The sequence below is a fragment of the Macadamia integrifolia genome, chromosome 4 (genome assembly GCF_013358625.1).
Source record: "Macadamia integrifolia cultivar HAES 741 chromosome 4, SCU_Mint_v3, whole genome shotgun sequence".
Classification (NCBI taxonomy): domain Eukaryota; kingdom Viridiplantae; phylum Streptophyta; class Magnoliopsida; order Proteales; family Proteaceae; genus Macadamia; species Macadamia integrifolia.
In genome coordinates this window covers 21599010-21625198 of record NC_056560.1, presented here as the reverse complement: position 1 = coordinate 21625198, position 26189 = coordinate 21599010, and the positions used below count along the sequence as shown (strand labels likewise).

At 36.8% G+C, this 26189-nt stretch overlaps 5 protein-coding genes across 7 annotated transcripts in view; 3 read left to right on the top strand and 2 right to left on the bottom strand.

Annotated features, from left to right (window-relative positions):
• The window catches only part of LOC122076531 (nuclear cap-binding protein subunit 1), a 53981-nt gene extending 50864 nt beyond the window's left edge, over positions 1 to 3117 (top strand). For both annotated transcript variants that reach the window (XM_042641867.1, XM_042641866.1), the window contains one exon: positions 2778 to 3117. The gene's annotated coding sequence lies outside the window, so the exon portion shown is untranslated. The remainder of the gene's footprint in view (positions 1 to 2777) is intronic.
• A 1869-nt stretch (positions 3118 to 4986) lies between these two features.
• On the bottom strand, positions 4987 to 9668 carry LOC122077524 (transmembrane protein 87B-like). Its single transcript, XM_042643479.1, has 5 exons — positions 9251 to 9668; positions 6671 to 7607; positions 6474 to 6569; positions 5650 to 5786; positions 4987 to 5567 (listed from the first exon to the last, which is right to left on the bottom strand). The coding sequence occupies exons 1-5, from the start codon at positions 9496 to 9498 to the stop codon at positions 5396 to 5398; spliced, it is 1590 nt and encodes a 529-aa protein (XP_042499413.1). The 5' UTR covers positions 9499 to 9668; the 3' UTR covers positions 4987 to 5395.
• Positions 9669 to 13136: 3468 nt separating this feature from the next.
• Positions 13137 to 15016, top strand: LOC122076066 (probable jasmonic acid carboxyl methyltransferase 2). Its single transcript, XM_042641349.1, has 4 exons — positions 13137 to 13477; positions 13600 to 14028; positions 14106 to 14381; positions 14480 to 15016. The coding sequence occupies exons 1-4, from the start codon at positions 13370 to 13372 to the stop codon at positions 14864 to 14866; spliced, it is 1200 nt and encodes a 399-aa protein (XP_042497283.1). The 5' UTR covers positions 13137 to 13369; the 3' UTR covers positions 14867 to 15016.
• A 616-nt stretch (positions 15017 to 15632) lies between these two features.
• LOC122076327 lies at positions 15633 to 16596 on the bottom strand. The gene is made up of 2 exons (XM_042641640.1): positions 15911 to 16596; positions 15633 to 15837 (listed from the first exon to the last, which is right to left on the bottom strand). The coding sequence occupies exons 1-2, from the start codon at positions 16594 to 16596 to the stop codon at positions 15633 to 15635; spliced, it is 891 nt and encodes a 296-aa protein (XP_042497574.1).
• Positions 16597 to 22345: 5749 nt separating this feature from the next.
• Positions 22346 to 23712, top strand: LOC122077364 (probable 6-phosphogluconolactonase 1). 2 transcript variants are annotated; one of them, XM_042643290.1, is made up of 4 exons: positions 22346 to 22618; positions 22723 to 22858; positions 22933 to 23473; positions 23530 to 23712. In XM_042643290.1, the coding sequence occupies exons 1-3, from the start codon at positions 22461 to 22463 to the stop codon at positions 23422 to 23424; spliced, it is 786 nt and encodes a 261-aa protein (XP_042499224.1). In that variant the 5' UTR covers positions 22346 to 22460; the 3' UTR covers positions 23425 to 23473; positions 23530 to 23712. The 2 variants fall into 2 exon arrangements, with proteins under 2 accessions (XP_042499224.1, XP_042499223.1); XM_042643289.1 differs by having other exon boundaries at positions 22933 to 23712.
• The last annotated feature ends 2477 nt before the right edge of the window (positions 23713 to 26189 follow it).

The following is a 26189-nucleotide window of genomic DNA, read 5'->3' as shown; positions in this document are numbered from 1 at the left end:
TAAATCATCAGAGAGATATCAGTTGGATAAATAGTTTTTGGATATTAAAAATCATTGTTGATGTGATTGGGTCTTCGAACATGTGAGACATGTTAAGAGTAGTGGCAATCAGTCCTTAGTTTTGGGTGTTCTAAAATGTGCGTGAGACATGTGAAGAGCTGTGGCAATCGCATTCCTTGAAGTGAAGAAGCACAACATGTTGAAGAAGATGAATAGTTGAAGTCAGTCAACTGTGAAGAGCTACAACAACCATGAAGAGACTATGAAGAGCTTCAATGTCTACATCGGAATTAAAGATGGATTCTCTCGTGAAGATCAAGATTCTCGGTATATAAATCTAATATATATTGTAATATTGATGTAAGTATTTGAGAAAAAAACAGAAAAGCCTAAAAAGATAGTGATACTTGAGTGAATATCCAAGAAGTTAGGTGGCCTGGTTCTAAATCTAGGGTTTCGACCAAAGGTTGGAATGTTCGAAACTTAATTGAAACCACGTATTTTTTTTTTCTAGGCTATGGCTAGAAATTTGTGCCGAGGTTTTCGAGATTTGGGTCGAAATGTCTAAAATTTTGGCCATCACAGGTTTTGTCTTGTGTTGGGTTGAAACCCTTGAAATGTGAATTTTCTAAGATTTAAAAATTTGCTAGCTTGTGGCACAACGGTTAAGTTGCACTATTGCAACATGTTGGTCACAGGTTCAAAACTTGGAAACAATCTCTTCTGTGAAGCAGGGGGTAAGGTTTACACTTGCTCATCCCAGACCTTGCAGTAGCAGGAGCCTTGTGCACTGGGTTGCTCTTTTAGAAACTATGCTTGCTGGTTTCGCTTGGAGTACTTTTAGATCTTTTTGTCCACAATCATCTTTGTGAAGATGCGATCGGTGGAGATGATCGAAAAACCCTTTACGGATGATAGTGGCAGTCAAACGTGACATTGTCTGTCCAAACAGAAGCTTGATTGAAATTGGCTCTACGGTGGCGTGATCATACTTGACCAGTCGTTTGGATCATTAAATGAGCTTAGTGGATAATCAAGTGTTGAGTTTTCAAGGCATTCCATTAATGTCCAAGAGAGCTTAACGGTTAATTCAACTTGGAACTTGAGGAAGTCCTTGATTAATGGTGAAGTTTAATTACTACTCATTAAGGTCTTGCATTGGAATTCAAAATCAGTTTGAATTTGGCTAGACTCTAACAGTTAGTTTAACAACTAGTTTGGTGCCTATAGAAGGGCTTAAGTCATAGTTACAAGGACTTAAGTTACCACACAAGGTGGTAACTTCCCACAAGATGAAGTGCTTCATAAAGACATCATGTTGAAGGAAAAGGGAAATGGACAGATCTTATGAAGATGCAGTTTGAGCTAGAAAGGAGTGCTAATCAGAATTCAAGACATAAGTCATCTGCTGCATTTGGACGTGAGCATGGAGCTTTCTCACGGGTTGTACTTTATGTACATGTAAAGGAAATCCTTTGGTGGTGGGCTCGGGTAGAAATCCTTGGTCATGGACTTGGATACACAACCCGAAGGGCTATGGTTGTGTTGGAGATATCCTAGGTTGTGGAGAAGGTCTGGGTCCCAATCCGAAGGCCTGTGATTGGTTGGTGTAAGGGCTTGATTTCTTGCCTGGGAAAAGAATCAAATAGTGGAGAATTCCAAGGTCAAGTGGATTATGGGAGAGGATGTAGGATCAAGGAGGATCCGAGCCTCTATAAATAAATTCTCTCTTTCTGCGACTCTACCTCTTTCTTGTAAGTAGCTTTACTACTTTTTAGTCCTTTGCTTGTCTTATTAACATTTAAATGCTTACATTTGCTACAACTGGTTTTGCTAGTTTCTTTTTATGCATTTAATTGTACATCTTTATTTGCAAGTATCATTGGTAAAATACTACGCAATGGTATCTGAAAAATATACGATCTTTACCTCGGTGAGGTGATCTTGTCTTGATTTCCTTTGGTACTTGAGTTTGATCACTCAAGGTACTTTTCATGGTTTGAGGTAGATCATTGAACAAAGTGATCCACTCAAAGCTGTGAGATTGTTTCAATGGAAGAGAAAAGTCTCAAACCTAATTCACCCCCTTCTTGGGTGATGCCACTCGATCCAACACCACAAAACCCAGAAATTACCTTATAAAATTTTTTGATTTCTTAAAATTAGTGAAAAAAAAAATCAACAATTTCGTGTAATCGTGGGAGTCAGATCCAAGCAAGACAGCATATTTAAATTATATAACACAAGAAAATAAAATAAAAATTCAAATTTTCACTATTTTCTATTTTAGAAAAAAAAGGAAATTAGATGGACTAATTCATGGTTTTTTCAACAATAATGCATAGATTTAAGTTGCTTTTTAGCTTACTTGGCAAGAACAGGCAAGAAAAACAAAGATTGAAGCAAAAGAAAAAATCAATTTTTTTTTTTAATATATACTGCAAATCATGGCTTAGATGGTGTTTTGATACAATTTTTTCCTAAAAACTGGGATTTATGGGTTTTGGGCAGCATGTATCAAGTGTATCAGTCTCAATTCCATAACAGTCTTTATCAGTTCAGTATGGTCAATATAATACCATACATGAATATCGGTGAGGGTCAACAGATGTGCATTGGACTGATGCATATGATATATATCGATACTTGAAACCTTGGTTACGGTATCCTGTTTAGACCATCCAATGGATGTGTCCCATTTCTCTCACATAACCTCTTTTTTATGTATGATCCTATATAAGCAACTGATCAGTGCTTAGCTCTATGTGATCTGGCAGAGTGGGCCAGTGTGTGTCAAAGAAGCAGCTTGGTCAAGTTGATTCTTCAAGAAAAACATTTAAACACATTGGAAGAAGGTGTTAATATACTCTCCGCAGCAGCTGCAGCAGCAGCAAGATGGACGTGGTATTTTAGAGTCGGAGGAAGTCCACCACCTAAAATGACGCGTTGAACCAGTAGATAAGCTAATTTTGTGGGCAAAACTTCGTAACTCTCCCCCTCTGGGACTTGTAAAAAGTTCTTGAATGTGATTAGATTATTGGTTCAGGTCATGGTAACTCAATTCTAATTATTATTTACATTGGAGAAATGAAACCTTTGTATTATTGTTTTACTTCATGGATGCGATTCATTCTCTATCTCAGAAAACTCATTTGAAAATTATGACTAGTTTGATTTTAAGAGTTGGTGGTAGGGCGGCCTCTTTCAACCCTGTGGCGTTTCAGAGGCCACATGAAGGTGGATTTAATTAGATAACATCTAGTTTCAAATTCTGACTAGACAGCATTACAATCAGGATGAGTAGGCAAAATATTGTTGGCTGCCTGGTAAAGAAGCCTTCTGTTTCACCTGGAAGGATTAATTGGCAATTCCTGCCATTCTTAACATTTTTCTCGCTTGTTCCCCCCCCCCCCCCCCTTACAGGTGAAGGAATTTTCCACCTGGTTCTGTCAGTTGGAAGGGCAATGTGAAAATTCAAACCATTGCAATTGCAGAGCATCAAACCCACAGAGGGTTCTGACTGCAGTCTTATTACTTGTGCTCTTTTGGTTCCGCTCCCTCTCCATAGATGATTCTCTGATGCATCTAACCTCTCTGACTCATGCTTGTGATTCACTTCGGATATCCAGTAAAAAGAAGGGGAGGGGAGTCGGTGTTCTTTTTCTGATTTCAGCTATTATGATTGGTTTAGTCTTATTAAGGGAAGATTTATTAAAGGATAATGGGAGCCCTGCTGTTAAGGTATTAAAGAACAGATTATATCTTGGGCAAAATATATCGGGGATTCCTTTGCCTTCACAAGTACAATTTCTTTAATGCTGATGATCTTAACCAGCAATCCAACTGTTAAGCCAGTGACAGCTCTCAGAGTGCCAAAGTATTCCCCTGCTCGACTTCGGATGTATACTGTTCATTGCTCCGACGACCAAGAAGAGAATTGTCGTCGAGTGTCATGTTAGCTATGTTGAAACACAACAGCGAGGGTTGGACATTTTAGACAGGGAGAGGGAGAGATTTTTTTTATTGGGTTGGGGTTGGGGAGCTGGTTCTCATAGGGAAGTCACAGAAAATTTTGAAACCTGGTTATAGTTGCCTAAAACATTTAATATGACAGACTTGAAATTGAAACATATTTTTTATATATCTGAATAAAAAAATAGGAATCATTAATCATATTTATGAAGGTATAATAGTTGTATATGAGACCCACTTTTCTGCCCTCCTAAAACTGGTCGTTTCAATCAATATGAATAGAAAAAAAAATAAAAGAAGAGATGCACAGAATCAGATGATCAGATCCCCCACTTCACCCCACCTTATGCCCATCACCGTTTCTATTTTGGTAATGAGGGAATGAATGCTACCATCTAGTATTACCGTAAAAACATCCTCTGACGGTGGGTGTAATGAACGATGGCCAAAACAACATCGGGGTGTGTACCAATATCGCTGTACCTGTGGCAGACAATAATCACTTGGACACAGTGCCCTAGTTTTAGGGGCCGCGAAAAGACACCCTGACAACAAGGACGCTGCCTAGACAAGAGAAACAATCGGGTACGTGTGACAAAAAACATGTTCGCTTTGGGAAATTAATTCTTCCATATCTTGGATGGGTTATTTTGTTATGCATCTTCCCAATTTGCGGTGCTCCCTTGTACTTTCAACTTTTTTTTCTTTTTTTTAAATAAAAATACTTTATGGTTGAAAGAACAATGGAGTACACCAAAATTGGAAGATTCATGACTAAACCCACATTATGCTCCATCTATCCAACAATTGGAATTACCACCATATCATCCTTTCATGTGATACAACTAGGTAGACCGTACAGGACGCCTTACCGTGTGGATCATGCCAAACATCTTCTCCATTAAAATTCAGTACCTAAAGTTCAAACAAGATATTAATAAACGGCTTCTGTCGTTTCCTGCATTATCAAAGATGTTTGGAAGTAAAAGGGGTTGTAGGGATACGGCACCCTCATGCTCAACATCGTTTTACTAATGGATCAAACAGTTTTATACCTGTAGTTTCTGGTTCTCAGTTTGTGATCATTTGGAGACAGCTCCACTGATGCACCAAGTTCACAATTATACAATGGTCCACATTACAATTTGCCAGACAATGCTTTACAGGAGGGAAAAGCTCAACAGCGTCAAATACACCTGGGAAAAACTCCAGAAAATTGAGCAGTGGTTGGATTTGTCATGGCCACAATGGTAAAACTCTCTCTAGCTGAGTATAGATGCTGAGATATCCAACAAAATCAAGAACTACAATCTCAAATGAAGGTGGGGAATTTTCGCAAACTTTTCTCATCCATGTGTTTTCAGAAAGAGGCTCTGCTGCAAAAATCACGACCATAATGAACTATCCGATGACTTCTCAGGGATCATTCCCTTTTGTCTTCTTCTGTATCATCTTCTGGATCAAAGTCATCATCTTCAACATTCTTCCCATTCTTCTGTTGCTTGACTAAACTAAGATCACCTTCTGGAGTTCCTCTGGTTAAAGATTGAGCTTCTTCATCACCAAACTCTTCTACTTCCTCTGAGTATGCATACCTGGTTGGAAACAAAAACAATTGATATGAGAGAGAGAGAGCAAATATCAATAATTTTCAATTGTATTATCACAAGAACACACCTTTGAGAACTCTGTGATGGCCCCCAAAGATAGCAGATAACACAGAGTAAAGCAAATGCAAGAACATCCCAGAAAGCAGTGATTATCCAAGCACTCTGCCACCACTCACTGAATGGATCTGTTGCTTTGAAATATACCTGTGACAAGGAAGCGTTTCTAGTAGGTTAGAATCAAGACGTGGTGGTAGACAATCCCAGTAAGAAAGGTAAGTTCGTGAAATTGCATCTATAATTAATGGACAATTGCATTTTAAGGCTTTAAGATATAGTAAAGCTCAGTAGAACCACAACTTACCTTACTTTTCAAAAGATCACACTGTGACACAAACAATTCTGTAATTATCTGGAGATTAAGCAGTCCTAGATACAGCTTCTCTATGAAGGATAGACCTAGAATATCTTACCTAACATTCTCCCAATATGAATATGATAGGATTGTCATGATGGTGATGATGATGATGGTATAATAAAAATGACAATAACAATAACAATAACAGTAACCAGGTCATATCATTTCTCTTGGGTATAAAGATCACAAAATGTTCCTTTGGATACACATGCATGGTGAAGACATGCTGTGGAGCTAAGATGCCATGGGACTTGATTTTGTTTTCTCAGGAAAGTAAAATTCCCTTCCATTTTCTGCATATGTGTGGTATGCTCACAGAACCATGTGTAATTTGTAAGGTCTAAGGAAGTGGACAAAGATGAAGGAAGGAAAAGTGTCCACCATTTCCATAATGAAACAAGATGTAAGTAAAAAAACCACAGAGACAATGACTCATTTATCAAAACAAAATTTCAAGACAGCAACCGAAGACATACCTCATAACCGATCCAAGCAACAGAAGCAATCACAGCTACTGCTAATGCATTTGAGAATTTTCTATAAATATCCAACTTAGCAGCACTTCTTTTTGCCTGCAAATTTAGAAAAAAGAAAGGAAAATGTAAACATTGCTAAACCATCTTATGGGTACTTCATATAAACCGACCTCAAGTTTATTGGAGGATAGAGATACCTGTAACTGCTCCAATGTCTTTGAAAGAGAAGTGAAAATCCATAAGATTATAAATGCATCCAGGAATGCACTAGGAAGAACCAGGAGGTGTCTTGCTCTCCCTGATATGTCATTAATAGTTCCCACATACTCGGTGATATCTAGTAACTCCGTTGCCACGAAATATGTTACTCCAAGAAGAAGAACCTTTGAGGTAAGACCTCCAAGAGTAGGTCTTACAACGCCATATCCCATAGAAACAGAGAGTATAAGAACACGGGAAATTGTTTTCCTTATGGCTCCAATCGTAACAACCCAAGTTGTAATCCCAATTGGCCTAATTCCAGTGTCGTTAAAATTTAAATACTCAAAATACCATAGTGTCATTTCAAACAAACCAAGAACAATAACAATGCTGACGTAGTTCTGAAGCTGCAATACATCCTTCCAAAATCTCACATACTGAGAAATCCATATTACACTGAGTACTAAATATGCAACTGCCATGAATTGATAGAATTTCATCAGTGGTGCCATCCTTCCAGGTAAATAACCATCAGGATTCTTCCACAATGTCTTACCACTCATCACCAGCCCCTTGAGATTCGGATCACATGATATAAAGAACAAATTATACATTCCACTCTTTGTAATGTAAATCTTTTTAGAATCCATATTTGTAGACAAATAATTCGCACTGAACTGTGTATTTAAAACAATAGGCCAGTCAAGATCCCCAGCAGAAGGTCTCCTAATAACTTCACCTTGCTTACAACCTTCAAGCTTTGCCAGATCAGGTGTGCAGCATATTGACCGTTGTCCACCATAAGCAGAACCACCAATATTATCCCTATCAGCTGCCTCAAAAATAATAGCCTGAACCAGGCCTGTGCTATGTTCCATACTTGAATGTTTATCAGTAGCTTCCTTACTCCTCCAGAAAGTGATATTCTCAAACCTGTTCATGTTATCAAACAGCCAAACAGATGAACACACTAAATAAATAACAAAACAAAAGATAACTCTAAAGTATAGACTGGCAGCCAAAATATCTTCAATCCAAATGCAAACAAAGAAGAGGACTAATAGAGGACAAGCCTGAACTTTAAATTAAAGATGTACTACTACTCTAAACATCAACCAAAAGTGCACTTTTTATTTCCTTTTATATTGCATACTTCAATGCATTGGCATCCACTCACTTCGTAGCCGAAGCGCTCACATGCAACCTCTCAGTAATCTTTAATTGTTCGATGTTTATTATTTTTCAACTTGGCTAACTCCATTTCAGATGAATCCTTACATGTAAACATGGGGTCTTCGGGTTTACCAGTCCACACAGTTTCAGCCCCATCAAGGAAACTACGTGGCACTATTAGGTTGGCCTTCTCTAGATACCTTATGGAGGAAACTGTCCATAAAAATACGCCCTTTTCAGATAATGAAAACTTTCAACACTTCCCAAAAGGAAAGAAAGGGAAAGGAAGAACGGTTTGCTCACTTTGGATGTGTAGCCATCAAAGCCAATTTTCCCAATCAGGGTTTTTTTCTACTCTTATTTTCGTTTTATATGTGACCACTTTAGCATATTTTAAATCATACTTAAACTAATGCTACATACTCCTGTCAAAGGATGTCATTTATTCCAATATAATTTCAAAACCTGAGTAATACAGAACTTATGTAGAACTGCGCTCAAAGCAATGATAAATGTCAATGGATTAGCACTACCTAACCCGTCATGCAAATTTTTATTTAGATTTTTTCTTCCACAACTCACCTGTTCAACATTTCAGGGCAATCTTTAGAAATAAAGGAAACTGGAGCTGAAAAGCTACATGCTCTCATAAGCCATACTAAGTTGAATCAGCCATTCAGGCATTGCACTTGCAGTAACATGCTACCAGCACCAAACCATCCTATTTTTACAAAACAGAAGGCTAAGCTAGGTTTGATGCATAACAACCATCTACAGTACCAAAAAAAAAATCAACCGCATACTACACGAACAAGAACCCTTGGATAAGAATGCTGGTTTGCCTTTTCTCCGAGGTGTCAGATGTGTTATTTGGATATTATTGATATGTTTTGAACCTAGGTCTACATTATCAACAATCGCATACTTCTAGCGACTAGAGAGTCTGGCCTTCTCTCCATTAATTGAACATTATCAACACTTCCATTCTAATTGGGTCATGCTTCTTTGTTCCAAACTTTGTACCACCCAAAACGACAAATACTGCAATACGAACTCAGATCTAGCCATCCCAACTCCCACATCTTTCACCCAGATCGAATTCCCACTTCAACAATTTAGAGAGAAATATAATTTAAAAACAAACACAATACAATCACGATTCTTAAATTCAAACAGCCTCTTTCAAAATTATCGAGAAAAAAAAAATTGAGCAATATCAAGGAGATAAAATAAGATTCATATGAAAGTCTTTCATTTCTCTATCATCATAAATCCAATCTATCAACTCTACTTATGATCCATCACTTCTATCTCAACTCTAACATCACTGGATGTCTCCAATGTAATAATGCAGTATCCATACGTCACAGAGAAACTCAATTTAAGGAGTAGAAGATTATTACCGGATATACGAAAGGCCATCGTGGATCCCCAATCTGAAATGGTGCTCAGCAGAAACAGGAGGAGCAATTCGAGAAGCTACAATTCCTTCGCTACCTCCAGATAGGAGATAAGCATTTCCAACCTCCTTGAAGATTTCAGAATCGTAGATGTGGATCGAAGCCTCAGCAACCTTACTTGAAACCAGAAGTACAACAATAGCTATAACCGACAGAAGATATAATACAGATCTCGCGAAATCCATGGCCATGAAACACAAACACACAAATCAGACTGAGAGCTTAGATCGCCGCATCTAATGGAGGAGCAAATAAAGCTCTAAGACTAGATCACCGACACACGGACGCTGCAATTTATTCAGTCTTGGTTGGTAATAAGTACCTCTCTCTCTCTCTCTCTCTCTCTCTCTCTCTCTCTCTATATATATATATATATGTGTGTGCGTGTGTTTCATTGTTTTTGCTTAAGACGTATCACTTACTCTTCGTCTTCTCTCTCTCTCTCTCTCTCTCTCTCTCTCTCTCTCCTAAACGGTCAGATTAGTTTGAGACTGAAGACTAAAACATGAAATTGCCAGTAGGAGGTTTTAAGTGAGAGGGTGTGTGTGTGGGCGTTGTGGCAATATTTTTTCTCCGGTTTAGTGAGAGGCAGGGATGTAATCGGCCGGGTCAAGACTAAGTCCTATCCCGCTAGCCCGCCGTCAAATAAGTGTGTCAATTTAAAATCGAAATTGAAATCGAAATCGGCTATTTAAAATCGATATCGAAATCGACTATTTAAAATCGAATCAAAGTAAATTGGTTTGATTTTGATTTTAAAAATTTAAATATTTTTTTTTATTTGATTCGATTTTATGACTAAAATGGTTGAATAGAATTAAATTACCTATTTTCAAACCAAGTAAAGAACTAAATAATACTATTATTTTTTTTACTATTTCAATCATTGTGGATAATAAATTATATTCTTTTCTTAAACATTTGATAAGTTTGGGGGATCATGAATAAATAAGGGTTTTTTTTTTTTTTTTTAATGAATACGTAAAATGTTGATCCAAAGTTCAAACGCCTAATAGGACCCAAACTTATTATGAAATTGAATTAAAACTGAAGGAATGAATTTCCCTAAGGTAACAGTGAATAAGGATTTGTTTCACCACATGCCATGGATTTAGTTCTCGGTATTGATATCGATATCGGAGAGGATGAGTGTGTATCGATCACTTTTGTCCCTTGCTTTTTAGAAAAAATAGATTTGTGTTTACTGTTTTACCCCTAAAAACATATGGGTGATCGATTCAAATCGATCAAGAAATAGAAATCAGTTTCAACCAATATTGATACAATATAACCAATACAATCGATACAATATGTACCAATACTTGAAACCATGCCACACAACCTTAAGGCCACTTGACGGGAGAGGCGACGATGGGTAAGGTCTACAACCCTTGGATCATGGGTTGCACGATCAAGAAAAACTTTATCCAAAACTGAATAAAGAACCCACAATGAAACCAAATAAAAACTGAAGTCAAACCAAATTGATTCTGTTATGATTTCTAACATATGTTCCTATTTCAGCATACATCTGGGGGTGGGGCGAAGAAAAAGCCAGCCTCGGCCCACCAGGGCTGGCCTGGTATTTATTACTAATTAAGGAAATAATTTATACTTCGTAGTCTAATATTGGTTGAATTCAATTAAGTAACAATTCTACCCATTAATCCGTTCTTTTTTTTTTTTTTGGGTAAACCATCTATTCATCCCTTCACGACGACAGGACCTACATGTAACCTTTTTTCTTGTTCTTGTTAAAACGTTTACCTCTTGTACTATCATCTCTCATAGAGTCATAGACCCCAGTTATTTAAATTTCTGAATTATTTGAGCCGAACAGAATTTTTCTGAATTTTATGAATAATTTTGTTCGAGTCTAAATCAAATAAAAAATTCTCGAATTTATAGACTTTTAAAAAATTCACGAATTATTCGACCGAACAGAATTTTGTCCAAATTATAATCGACTTTTATCCCATGTAAAAAAAAATAATAATAACTTTACCTTTAATAAGTCAACAAGCCTTTAGAAAATAATGTGATTATAATGCATTTATTATTTTAATGTTATTTTCTTCTTTTTTTAACAAAAATCGTCAAAGTTTATCTTTCTTGAGGTAGTCTCTCACACTTCTACAAAAAAAAAAAAAAATCTCACCCCATTTTAGTTTGACTAAGTTTTACATTCATTACTCTCTTTCTAGTCTTTAAGGTGAACATACATGATAGGTGACGTGGGTTTAGCTAAATTTGTGCTTAGTCCCACCTCTCAGTCTCTCTTTCTCTAATTCAATTATTTGAGTAATAGAAAATGAGTTTAGAAAAATGAAAATGCTAAATATATATTTTTATCTTTAAAATTTAAAATTTTAATTTTTCTATCATTTGTATGTTATGTACATATGATAATTGATAGATAATATGAAGCAAGTATTGCAAATATTAAAAATAACATCTGAATTTTTTGTCCGCTTTTTATTTTTGTAAACGAATAATTCCCGAATTCAAATCCGAACTCGAATTTTATTATCTCCGTTTTTTTTACCGATATTTTGACCGAATCATTGAATTAATGAAACGAATTAATTCGAATAATTCTTCATCCGAATAATTCCCGAATCCGAATTTAATAACTATGATCATGACTAATGCAATACTCATCCATTGAACCAACGAAGGGTAAAATTGTTATGGGTAAGAGAATCTTGTCCGCTTACATGGTCATTGCACTAGAGAGCAACCGAAGCATATGGGCGGTGATCGTACGGTCTTTTCGTACTCATCTATGTTTAGACATAGATCCATACAAGTGGATAGAGTTTTTTTTCTCCAAAAATTATTAAAATCGAGATTTTTTTTTTTTAAAGTGGATTTGCTAAAAGGTATCATGGCCATTGTTAGTAAAAATGCGTTTAAAACGTAATCGTTTTTTATTGTTTAAAACACGTTTTCCCGTATGCTTTTCAAAGATACTTGGAAATACAGAAAACGGCAAGCATTTCTGTTCTAAACACGTTTTCGTTTTTTGGCATTTTTTAAGACTTAACTTGTTGAACATAATGTTTACTTAATTAACCATATCTCTCTCTCCCGAACTCTGATCCACCTGATTCTTTCGTCAACTTGAAGGTAACTCAATGGCCTATATTTCTTATGATATCACCTTCAACTCAATATCATTGTATGGATCCCAAATTTAAGATACAAACTAATACATTTGCTGAAAAAATGTTTCTAAAGTGATGACTATTAACTCAAACTGAACATACATTACTCCAATAGTGTGTTGACTATGTTGACAATAGTGAACAACATCATAGCCAAGTCACATTGCTCAATAAAACTTGGACATATGTGGTGTATGAATTTAGAATTGGTAGTGGATGATATTCAATTATATGCATTAGTGTTGAATACTGTAGTTATTTTGAACATTAGTTGCAAGTATTCATATAATAATTCCTTAATTTATACAAGTATAGTACCTTTTTTTTGGTTTCGTTTATTTAAAATCAACACGTTTAAAATCCGTACCGTCCGTTTATCGTTTTTTTTCATTCTATATTTTTTTGGCCATTTATTTGACCGTATCATTTGAAAAATTTTACTGTTTAAAACCCCTATCGTCGTCTGTTTCTATTTTTTACCATTTCCATTTTTGCCAACAGTGATCATGGTTCGCACCAGAGCAGAAGACCAATGAAAGTATAAACAATAGAGGGATTTCTATTTTTTTTAATGGGGTAGGATAGTCATTTTTCCTCTCTCATTGTTTGGATGTAAAGGTTACACTGTCGTCTACACTTACGGATCTGACTGGTGGTTTCATATCAAGAGCCAAGAGTGCGGAGCTTGCTGTAATGTCAGCCTTTGGACACATAAATCCATAAACTGAAGCAAAAAGTGGCTGAATATGGATGGAAAGAAGTGGCTGGCTCATATCACACTCTCAGTCCACCGGACACGATTGTTCAATACCCAAGAGAAGAATGACAACATATATTAGTGGGCTATCTCAAGATCTAGCTCTTTCAACCATTGCTTGCTCTCACCGAGTTTCTGATGGAGAACACTGCAACTCTGACTCCCAAAGCGATGGAACCGCAACAAGTGCTTCACATGGTAGGAGGAGATGGAGAAACTAGCTATGCTAACAACTCTCAGTTTCAGGTCTCTCTCTCTCCTCTCCTCTCTCTGGGTTTTGTTTTTCCGCTCTTTCACTCCCCCACTTCTAATCAAATTGACTGATCTGTGTTCGGTTCCCTTGTGTTCCCATCTTTTTGTACTAGTAGAGAACAGTGATATCCAAGGCAAAATCCATTAGAGACGAGACCATACAAGATCTGATCTATCAAAGCAGCAGCAGCAGCGACCTTCCCGAATGCCTGAGAATTGCTGATTTGGGTTGCTCTTCTGGACCCAACTCCCTTGTGGTGATCTCCGATACAATCGATGCAATCCATGAGGCATGCAATAGGCTTCATCAAACATTGCCAGAATTTCAAGTGTTCTTAAATGATCTTCCAGGAAATGATTTCACCTCCATTTTTAAGTCTCTGCCAAGTTTCTATGAAACACTACTCCAGAAAGAGAAAGGTAAGGAGGAGTACTATGGGCGATGTTTCATCACAGTCATGCCTGGGTCTTTCTATGGGAGGCTTTTTCCAACTCAAAGTCTACACTTCGTTCACTCCTCTTTTAGTATCCATTGGCTCTCTCAGGTAAGAATCTATCCATCTCTAGCTTTTCCATTATCTGCTTAATTAAGCTTGATTTGATTTAAAAGGGTTTTCTATAGGTTCCTCCTGGGGTTAAGAGTGAATCAGGTAATGTACTAAACAAGGGGAACATCTACATTGGGAAGACAAGCCCTTCAAGTGTGATAAACGCATATTCTCAACAATTCCAGAAGGATTTCTCATCATTTCTCAAGTTTCGTTCAGAAGAATTAGTTCCTGGAGGGCGTATGGTCATAATTACTCTGGGCCATAGAAGTGATCAGGAACCTTGGGATGATGGGAATTGCAAATGTTGGGAGTTGTTATCAATGGCACTCACTGACATGGCCTTAGAGGTAAACTACTTCCTTCATTGACTCTTAATCCCCTTCCCTCCCCTCCCCTCCTTAATTGAAGTAAAACCCTTGATTGTGAAATATTGTTGTTGAATTAGGGGCTTGTTGAGCAATCAAAAGTGGATTCATTTGATCTGCCCTTCTATGCACCTTCAGCCCTTGAAATAAAGGACTTAATTTTGGCTGAAGGGTCATTTAAGTTAAATCAGATTGAAACTTTTGAGATAGATGAAGATGATGAGATAGAAAAGGGTGATGATGATGATGATGACAGTGATGGTAGGGAGTTTGATATATTTGAAATAGCCCAAAATGTGTCCAGGACCACAAGAGCTGCAACAGAACCAATGCTCATGAGTCATTTTGGAGAAGAGGCTATAATCAATGATCTGTTCCAAAGGTATGCGAAGAAAGTTGTTGAACATCTGGTGAAAGAGAAACTCATTGAAACTTGTTTGATTGTTTCCATGACAAGAATGGGATGAAACTCATTATTCAGAGTTAGGGTGGTTCTGGGTTTTAGTTTTGATAGACTTTCTTATTTGTAGTTTTGTACAATGGAAAATGCTTAAACATCACCATGATGTGTTTGCTTATAAAGGGTGTATCCCTCTAGGGCGCCCCCATTCTGGCTCCTCCATAGGTCCTTCCTTAACTCTTCTCTATGGTCTTTCGTATGAGTTCTCGCACAAAATATAAAAATAAATAATATAAATAAATAAAATAATTTAAATTAATGGGTTAAACTCGCAATTTCAATAAGTAGTAGATCCTGTTGAGTTCTTATTTTTTTCATGTCTAAAAGCAGCCCAATTTTAATTAATAGACCAATGAACCAATCCGAAAATGACAAAAATTTATTAGGAAAGTTTTCTTTCTACATCCATCAATGATCCTAAATGTCACTCTCCCCCACCCAATACTTTTCTCTTAAGACCTTATGTGTGACCATCCAAACCCATTGGTGAGCGTCCATGTGGGAAAACTTGGTTCAAGTTTCATTTTCCCCCAAATATGAATTCCTATCAAGTATTTTTTTTTTTTTTTTTTTTTTAATTGTGGAGAGAGAGAGAGAGAGAGAGAGAGAGAGAGAGAGAGAAACAATTATGATCCATTTATTGATTGGCTAGCACCCATAAAGAGAGGTTAAACATAACATCAACAAGAACGAAGATACTAAAATTCTGATTTGTTGGCATAGACTCAGTCTTCCATATTCGATTCTTTTGTTCATCCAGTGAAGAAGCAGCTCTAATTCTCTCTCCTGGGAATATATTTCCGGGCACGAGCATGCTTGCCATTTATCCACAGCTTCACTTTTCCCTCTTCATCCATTCCCTCGAGAATAGTTGTCAATGTCCCATATGATCTAAAAATCACTCTAGCAAACAAGGGTTGTCCATATGGAAACACTTCCTGGAAATAGATTGCCTCTACACACTCTCCTCCACACTTCCTGTAAGGACTAAAATTGTTAGTTTTGTATCATAGAAGTTAGAGAGAGAGAAAGAGAGAGGTTAATTACGTACATGTTGAAAAAGTCCCGGAGTTCCCTTTCTGAAATAGGGTACCCCCTAGAGAAGGTTATAAATAAGGTCCTCTGGTCTGGTGAGAGACCTAATGGGACCTCACTCCTCTGAGGAGGACCAGAACTAGATGATGCACCGGGGGTCAAATGTCTAACACCAGTTTCTTGTCTCTCTCTTACGTAGGGCCTGAATGCAGACCCTGGGCCACCCATCACAATATTTGACCCAGTGGGCCTAAGCCTACCATGAGAACCCATACCACTAGCCCGGTGCTTAACCGCTCTTTCCACAATATCATCAAATGCTTTGTGACCAATCTCAGAGATAAACCGAGAGATCTTAATAACAGCTGAGACCCTATTGTCCCGAAAGAATGAGAGTGAAATGTTTCTATTCATGAGATTCCTAGTGGCAGGGATCTCCTCGCTTGCCGGTAATTCACCTCTGTCTATAAAATTCAAGCATATGACAGCTTCTCTTGCCACCGTTTGGATGAATGTGTCGGAGCATGAGAGCATTGGGAGAATGATATTAGGATATCCCATCTCTTCAAGCCACAACCATAACCCAACTATCCTCATAGACTCTGCAATATCCCGGCCCAGGTTGATCACTAGAACAGCGAATATGTCTCTGTCAATGGTATGGAACCATTTCATTTCATCCACATTAACAGAAGTGGCCATTGCAAAAGAATGAGATGGGCTGTAAGGGATGGGCCTTGTGATGGGTTGTGACGAATGGGTGCCACTTTGGGTCGACTGATCTTTAATTTATAGAGATGATGGGCTGTGAATCCAAAAGATGCCTCATGGATGGTGGCTTTTGGGGCCTAGGCATCTTTTCGTAAGAGGTGCAGAGGAAAATAATAGAATTCCTGCGTTTGGTCATTAGAACCAACGGTTCTGATCATTTATAATTCCAAAAGATGGTTTGCTTTTTAGCATTGAACGTGACTACTCTTGGTGGGAGGTCCTATCCAACTCCAAAGTCCGAACCCGTTTGGTAGAGAAGGAAGGAATCTACCTCTAACACACGCGCGCATGCACAAATTTATTTTAAATTATCTGTCTGTTGAAGTCGAAGATCTGCTAGATCGATTACTAAACATGTTAGGCTTAAGCACTAACCAACTACTGTGACCAAGTAGCTAGACGATCCTAGTGCAAGGTAGTGTTGCCTTATGGTTTTTCGATCGGGACTAATCGAATACTATGTCTGACCAACAATCGACCGTTCATAGTTTGATTTTCCTGTTTAAGTCTACTTAACCCAATTATAGTGCATTTAGGGATGAGTTATAACCCAATTACCTTGAGTCATATTATAAACCAAAATCAACATCAAATAGGAGTGTCCATGTTCAGGCCTACAAGGCCCGATTACCTGGAAGGGCAAAAATGGTGTAAAAAGGAATTTGCATATTACACCAACGAAGGATTGAAAAATGGTATCATCCATATATAGGGTTCACGTGAGACTCACATGATTAGCATAGGAGAGAAAATATCAGTGTGAACCACACTATCTAATATGTAAAAAGGGTATACATGAATCCGTACAAGGACATTGTTGCAATCATTTTCCCAATTCCCTACATACAAATCTTTGGATATTTTTGGATCTGGAAAAGATATCAATATCAATGATTGGATTTGTCCGAAAGAAATGCCGACATGTCAATAATCAAAGCACAAGAAATGGAATCCTCATATGCTTAATTGGACCTATATGGAATTTTGCAAAATGTGAATCATTTAGTAAATTTTTTGGATAATTACTTACACTCCTTAAGTTATTAAAATATTACTTGAAGCTCTTAAAAGTTAAAACTGGACGGTGTTACTATGCTGTTAATGATTAAAATTATTGATCAATTTACCTTTTAAATCTCAAATTAGTGATTTGCAAGTTTTGAGGAATGGGATTTCGGTTTAAGAAATTAAAAAAGGGATTTGCAATTTTTTTTTCTTGTTAATTATTATTTTTTAACCTATTTATCAGACTCTATATAATAATTTTAAAAAAAAAAATCTTTTATGAGATGCATAACGCACAGGCGATTCCTCTATAGAGACCCAAATCCAAGAGAGTCTTTTGCTTCATTTATAAAAAAGACACTCTATTGTAGGGTGTGGGAGGTCTAAGGATCGACTTATCACATGTATATTCTCTCTCCCTTCTCTACTCTCCTCTCTCTTTTATTATCATCCCCCCTCCTCTCTAGTTTGCATGAGTAAAAGTCTTTTTGACAATGATTTAGGGGATGGTATTAGTATTGATATCGGTATGTGTCGATGTTAATATGATATCGATTTAGATCGGATTGGATCAATGGGTATCGATCACTTTTGTCCTTTTTTTTTTTTAATATTATTTTTTTATTATTTGACCTTTAAAATAATATGAATAAATCGGATTATCAAAAATTTTTTAACGTGATTTTTAATTATTTTTTTATTATTTGACCTTTAAAATAATATAATAATCAATTCGGATTGATCAAAAATTAGAGATTGATCTCAACTAATACGTGATCGATACTTGAAACCATGCCTTTAAATAATTAAAAAAGAGAAAAAAACAGATGGTACATGATGTTGTGGCAAATACACTACCTGAAACACCGTACGTTTGCATAAACTTATAAAAGACAAATGTAAAAAAGAAATAAAGAAAGCCAGACGAAATGCTCTCTCTGTTTGTTTCATTTCCAATGGTCTGCGCTGACAGATGCTCTGATGTTATTCCTGATGCACCACAAGGAAATCAGACCGTACTACTATTCTTCATCATCTCTTGCCGTCCACGTGGTGTATTATCTACGGTGTCGTTGGTATATTGCCAACTGTTGCTTATAGGGAGAAGAGCAAATGACATTCCACAACTGTATCTCCATTTCCCATTATTTAAAAATAAATAAATTAATTAAATAAATTAAAATCTCATGTCAATACTTGACCATGTGGATAGACTTCTTTATTGGAGGGGTCAAACCTCACCCCATACCAAATGGAATACAAACTAATACGAAATTGATACCAACTTGAAAATGGTTTTGGATTCACTCATTTCCTACAATGAAACTTATTCAATTGGACCTATCAGATCTAGAATGATTGACATCCCTAGAATTTATGTAACATTTTCATTTTTCATTTTGGTTTTGATGGAGATCCAAATGTATGTAAATGGTGAGGTCTACCAGTCTAGCATAATAATTTACCGAGTGTGGGATCACTATCTAATCATGTGACTATTGTATCAATGCAATGACCAATCAGGAGAGGTACAAAGACACTTAACTAGAGACAGGATGGTCTTTTTAAGACCCCTTTTCCTGGGCATAGGGAACACGACGAAGTAGCCATATTTTCCCCTAATTTACCACTGAAAGGTCTTAGTTGGTTTTCATCTTTAGCTCAATGTTTCCTTGTGAGCAAAAGATCCAGCCATATCTATAAGGGAAAAAGAAAAAAAAGAAAAATATCCAACCATAACTGCATCCACCATAACCAGCAAAACCCAGTTGGTTGGCTGTATGTTTGGTTCGAACCAACCCAATTGGTTGGCTCGACCAAAAACCAGAACCGGGAGAGTAGTTAAAAGGTACCCAAAGCGTTAAATGAGTGCCAGATGCTTAAATTTCATACAGGTTCTTTTGTACTGTCTTATGTCTTCGTTGCAGGGAGAGAAGAATAATTCATGTACTCCCGCAGACGAGACGAGGTTAAGGATGTTACTCACGTTGAGTTTGTTTTGAAAAGAAAAGATGATGATAATAATAATAATAATAATAATAGTAAAAGGTGCAACATATTCTCGCTTCTTGCCAAAATAGTTCACTAACAAGTTTATTGTTGGGTAGCATGGCCCCTCCAATATCGTCAATGAGAACCTACATTTGAAATCATTTGGAAGGGTACAATATTCATTTTCATTTCTTATATCCGAGGTAAGGGGTGGATAGAAAACACAACCCTTTTTTAATTACTCATTTTTTTTTTATTTAATATATAAAGGTAAAAAAGAGTTTAAAAAAAATGAAAATTATTTAATACATTATTTATTTTTATTTTTTTTCAAATGAAGGGCCCAAGGAGAGGCCCTGGGGTGGGACTCGAAACCAAGATGAAGCCTAACCAGGGTGCATTTACAACTCTCTTTGTTATGCCTCACTATCTAGAGCTTGTAGAGCATAGTAAGTGCATCCTTCCCCTCCCCTCCCCTCCCCTCCCCTCCCCTCCCCCTTAGATATGTTTAAGATTAGAGAGTGTCAACCCCATATCATTCATATGGATGGATTGATTCCACATAATTACGAAAATAGATTTAGTGTGGGTTGATATGATCTTGGTTTCCATCACCTCTTAAAATTCGTATCAATAATATTGGAGCAGGAGACCCTCAATCCCAACCTTCACACGGAAGGGGCGACCTAGAGCAAAGTGGAGCCATTTCAAAAGAACTATTAGTTCTAAAATGGGTTGTTGTGGACATCAACAAAAGTGTTATGAGAATTTACGATCCCTTATTAGTCATGTAGGGGGACCGATCCCACATCAAGTATAAAAGATATTTGATGTAGTTTGATATAGTCTTGAGTTCTTATTTAAGTTTTGCTATGTGTAAACATGTTTGGTTATATTAAGCCTAGCCGGCCAGCTTCAAATGTGTGTATCATGTTACTCTTCCCTCCAATACATAACAAAAGGTATACTAAACATAGATGTCACATCCTGTGGTACTCAACCTGACCAATTCATCATAGTTTGGCTTTTAGTAATTTTTTTTTTTTTTCAAATCTTTTAATCTTGTTAGATCAAACATCAAGAAATATGAAAATAAATAGTCAAAAGACCCACATGATACAGAGATTTAACGAGGTTCACACATCAGTGTGGTGTGCTACGTCCTTGGACGAAGAAGAAAATATTTCACTATGTAGAAGAGAGATTACACCCAAGCAGCGGCGAGAAAACTCGTCCTGAAACCCTAGCTTGATAGACCCCCAAAATACAATGACTTTTTCAACAAGACAATAGTACATTATATATACTCCAAGTTGCGGGTTGATCCATCGGGTCACAATCGTTCTGGTCGAACCATACTGCAGGGGCGCACCCCCATACGAGATCATTGATGGGCTCCAACCCCTTTGCTTCCATCATAGATTTCAGAAAACTTCACATTCAGATTGCCACCAAAATATGTCGAAATGGGTCAATCTTCAAAACGAATCAAGAATTCGAAACAAACTTAACAAATTATATTTTCATGAATAGAAAAACAAAAACTAGAAAGTGAACCTCGTCTATCAGCTATGGGGAAAAATCCTATGAAACAGAAACATGACATGCCTATAAGATAAAATAAAATAAAAAGGTCAATAAAAATGAGATCTAATAGCTGGAGACTAGAGTAGTCAAAATTGGGGAAGAAAACCTTTGTTGGTCAGTGATTTAAGTGTGATACAAAAATTGGGATGACACTTTTTCTCCCAATTTTTGTTTTATATATATGAGCTATGGTGTGAGTTCGAATGGAATTAATATAATTCAGGAATAAATCTCACAAGTAATAATAATTTTTCTTCAACTTCTGTCATTAATAAGTAATCGGTAGAAGATTGATGTCAAGCTGCATGGCTTTTGCATAAACGTGGGGGTTACTGACAGAGTGCAGGGGCATCAATAGATGTGAGGTTTTTATATTTAAGAGGAAGGAATGATCATTTTTCTATAGACAAGTTACGTACAACATGGTGGAGATCTTTTCTCCATAAGTTACATAAATAATAAAGGCATTGATAACATTTTATAAATTGTGGTAAGAAGGCTACCATTGCCCCACCCCATGGATGATGTAAAATGGGATATGGTGATTACAGAGAGGGGAGGGGACACATGCTCTACGTGATCCCCACACCCCATGAATGTTGTGGGGTGGGGTGGGAACCTGCTGGGGAGGGAATGATGCGGACTATACGTGATGTCTACGTCTAGACACAGATACGAGAAGGACGAAACGATCACCCCATATTTAAATGAAAATGACACCCCTTGTATGATGCCCTAAAAAACTGTAATTGGCTCAGTACAAAGGGCCACGCAAGTTGGCAGTGACCTTAATGGATTTAATTCAAAAATAAAAAAGTCAAATTACTATAATGGGTAAATATCTGGGAAAATGGACTTGGACAGTAGTTCATTGACAGGTGGAGTATCTATTGTTAGAAAGGCTACAGGGCCCTTAATGCTTATTCAGTTCCTTGAAAGAATCAATCATGATGAGATGCCTCTGAAATATGTAAGTGGTAAATAGACAGGTTTCCCTGCTTGGGCATTGCCCGCAACTGAGTGACACTCCCCTCCCTTCCTTTATAGGGGTCTTTGTTTATTTCTATGAATCAATGTTAAAAAGCTGAAAGGCCAAATCCCCCCATCAATTGTCACCGTACTGTCTCTTTCTCTCTCTTCCTTCTTGCTTATAAAACGATGAGCTGGGACTTGGAGAGTTACCCGGAAGTAGAGAGAAGGGAGAGTCGACTATGGGGAAGAGAGACCCAGATGTGAGAGTGTTCCATAACACTGAACAACTCTCTACTGCACTTGCAGAGTATGTGATTGAGAACTCTGATGCTGCAGTGAAGGAAAGAGGAGCATTTTCCATTGTTCTCTCTGGGGGAAATCTCATCCACCTCATGCGGTTTCTTCTTCTCCTTCTTTGCATTTTGTTTTTTTTTTTTTTCTCTCTCTCTACCCTTTTCAAGTTAGAGAATAATCTCTCGCTATTATTCTTTGTTTGTGTAGGAAACTAACTAAGCCTCCTTATGTAAGAATGGTGGATTGGTCCAAGTGGCATGTGTTTTGGGCTGAGGAGAACATTCTCCCAAAGAAACACCCTGACAGTTTCTACCGCCAAGCCAAAGAAGCTTTCATCTCTAAGGTCTCGTTTTTTTTTTTTCTCTCTGAGTTCTTTCTTTCTCTCTCATGTTGACTAGAAGTACTATGTTGACACAGGTTGCTATAAAATCGGAGAACATTTTCTCAGTGAGACTCGGTGTATCGGCGGAGAAGGCAATGGAGGAATACAAGTTTTCGATCAGGCAGGTGGTGAGAAATCGGACAGTGGATGTGTCACCATCAAGCGATAATCCGAGATTCGATCTGATTCTGTTGGTGTTGGGAGAAGACGGACACGTAGCTTCGTTGTTCCCAGAGGACCCTGTGTTGAGTGAGGAATCACAGTGGGTAGCATGTGTCGCCAGAGAAGGAAAAGAAAGCGTCACGTTCACCCTTTCTGTGATCAACTCTGCAGCCAATGTTGCGATTATGGCTACTGGTAATGACGTGGCTGAGAGCGTATCTTTAGCACTTGGGGACCCACTCCCTAGTGGGTCCAACCCGGCTCAGATGGTCTCACCCAGACATGGAAATCTTGTCTGGTTTGTTGATGGCAGTGCTGCTTCTCTCCTCCCCGGGAACAACAGCGGGGAAAGCTCCGCCACGTAGGATTCCAAATTCCCCGGGATTCGGGATTCTGGAATCTGGAATCTGGAATCTGGAATCTGGAATCTGAAATCTGAAATCTGAAATCTGAAATCAGGAATCAGGAATCAGGAATCAGGAATCAGGAATCAGGCCTTCGTATCTCTGGAATCTGATTTGACCTTTTCCGCTTTTTTTCTTTCTCTTTCGGAATGTGTTGGGTCCCACTTGAGGTTGCCACGGACATCACTAGTGTCGCAGCAGTTGCCGAGGATAGAAATTTGAATCCTATGAAAGATTGATAGTTTTATCGTGATTTATGCTACACTGAAACATTATGGTATGTAGAAGGAATTATTAGTTTACAAAAAATATTATTAAATTGGGTCGAACCGATTTAATCGATCCTAGGTCCGAACCAAATTAGGTCTGACCAAAATCAAACCCATGTGCCCGCCCCGATAATAAATCGTTAATAGCCCAAAACTCATTAAAATCAGATGTTTCCATAAATTTATATAAATATTTATGTCAAACCAAACTCAAACAGGGACAAACCGAAAACTAATACCAATCCGATACAAGAAACCGATATGAACCCGAGACCGAACCAAACTTTATCGACTATGTATAATTCTTAATCTCTCGCCATCTCACATGATATAATCGACGGTGACGATGTGGTTTTTATTTATGGAAATTGTTAATTACTATCATATGATATGAAAATGATTCCTGTATGTAGGAGAAGTGAGAATGACAATCCACAGTAGAATTTCTTTTTATCGTAATTTCTGGCAATACGTTCCCTCCACGTAAGATTGTTTAAACCAATTCAAAACGGTGAAATCAATTAATAAATTAAGGGTGTTAAAATCGAATCGAAGCCAAATCAAGTTGTTTACATCAAAATCGGAAAACTGTTCAATAAATAGTTCGAATTTGATTTTAAATTGATGATAAATCTTTAAGTAAACTGTTAAATTGATTAATTTATACATAGTAAGATTAAGTATTAATGTTAAGTTTACATACATATCAATAGAAAAAATAAAGTTTACATTAAACAACTATGAAACGAAACATATAAAAATAAATAAAATTTTCTTAAGTAATTTATTTCAATGTCAAAGCTTACTTTTAGTCCATAAAAATTTATGGGTGAACAATTCATCTGGAATCTAGACTTTGGATAAAAAAAATTAAAAAATTAAAAACATAAGAAAATAGTTTGAATCAAAACTAGCTATTTATAAAATGTTCCGGTTTTAATATCTTAAACTTTTTAATAAATAGTTCAATTTTGGTTTTATCAAAAAAATATTGTATAAAACCGAATTATTTACACCGGAACCTAACCGTTTAACACCTTAATAATAAATGGTTCGATTTTGATTAAAAAATAAGACCTTTTAATGAATGGTTTGTTTTTTGTTTTAACTATTTAATATGAATAAATCAATTAAGATTTTTATTTATATATTAAATAAATACTACCCTCCGAATTTTCAAATTCTCATGGCCTCGAGTTTGGATCCTATACCCAAGCAAGGACCTTTCCCATAAGGTGAGGCCATAGATGGTACGGACTGTTCATGGCCTCACTTCACATCGATGAAATTTGATATAATTTTTTATTCATAAAAGCAATTATTCAAAATTCATAAAGATGGAGTAAGTTTATATTGAGGGTTTTTGTTTTGTCACTAACGCTTCACTATTTTCCACATGTTAATATATTGTTAGTCATGTGATGGAGGACTAGACAAGCATTTCCTTGCTACAATTTCAGCTTAAAATAAGTAGAAGTAGATAAAATTAAAAACGACACCATTTTATATTTATATTCAATCTATTTGATGGTATCCGATAATTTTACGAAAAATTTGAATTAGAGTTTGATCAGCTTTCCTTCTTTAGTTTGAACTAAAATATATCCATTAAGATCGATGTGAGGTCTTCTATCACATGGTAATTTAATTAAACCATGTACTGCTAAGTGCAAATAGTGAAGTGCTATACTTCACCAAGCATAGTGAGCCTAGAAGGACTCTTATTTAAATATTTTTTCATGTTTTTTCATGTCAATAGATTCATATTAGATAAATTTCTTACGATATTTATTTATTTATTTATTTATTTATTATTATTATTATTATTATTATTATTATTGAGTGTAGGCTTTTGGGCACAACATTTCTATGGAACTGTTTAATAAATAGTTCGATTTTTATTTCATTATATTCGATTTGGTTTCTATCTATAATACAAAGAACCGTATTAGATTGTACCATTCAACCGAAATTGCATCATTTAACATCCCTACCTCCCTCTCCCCCCCCCCCCAAAAAAAAAAAAACCCTACCTTTATTTTTGTGGGTTAACTGAACCAATGTTTGATTCGAACCACAATATGAAGCATTGTGGATGGACCACCCAAATGAGCCAATCAAAAGAATTTATGTAACTTTCTCATTTTTCTTTTAGGGTTTATGATGGAGATTGAGTGTATGTATGTAAGTGGTGAGGTCTACCATAATTAAAAGCAAAAAAAAAAAAAAAAAAACCTACCATTATAAGTTACCATTGAAAAAGCTCTTGGCCGGTTAATCAATCAGCTGAAACGGTTCGATTGCTCAAACTTAAGTGAATTTTGGTGCAACTGGTTTTCATGTTTAGCTCAAACTGTCCTTGTGAGCCAAAGATTTAACCACGCATAACCAACAAAACCCAGTTGGTTGGATGTATGCTTGATTCGAACCAGCCTAATTGCTTGGTCATCAACGAAG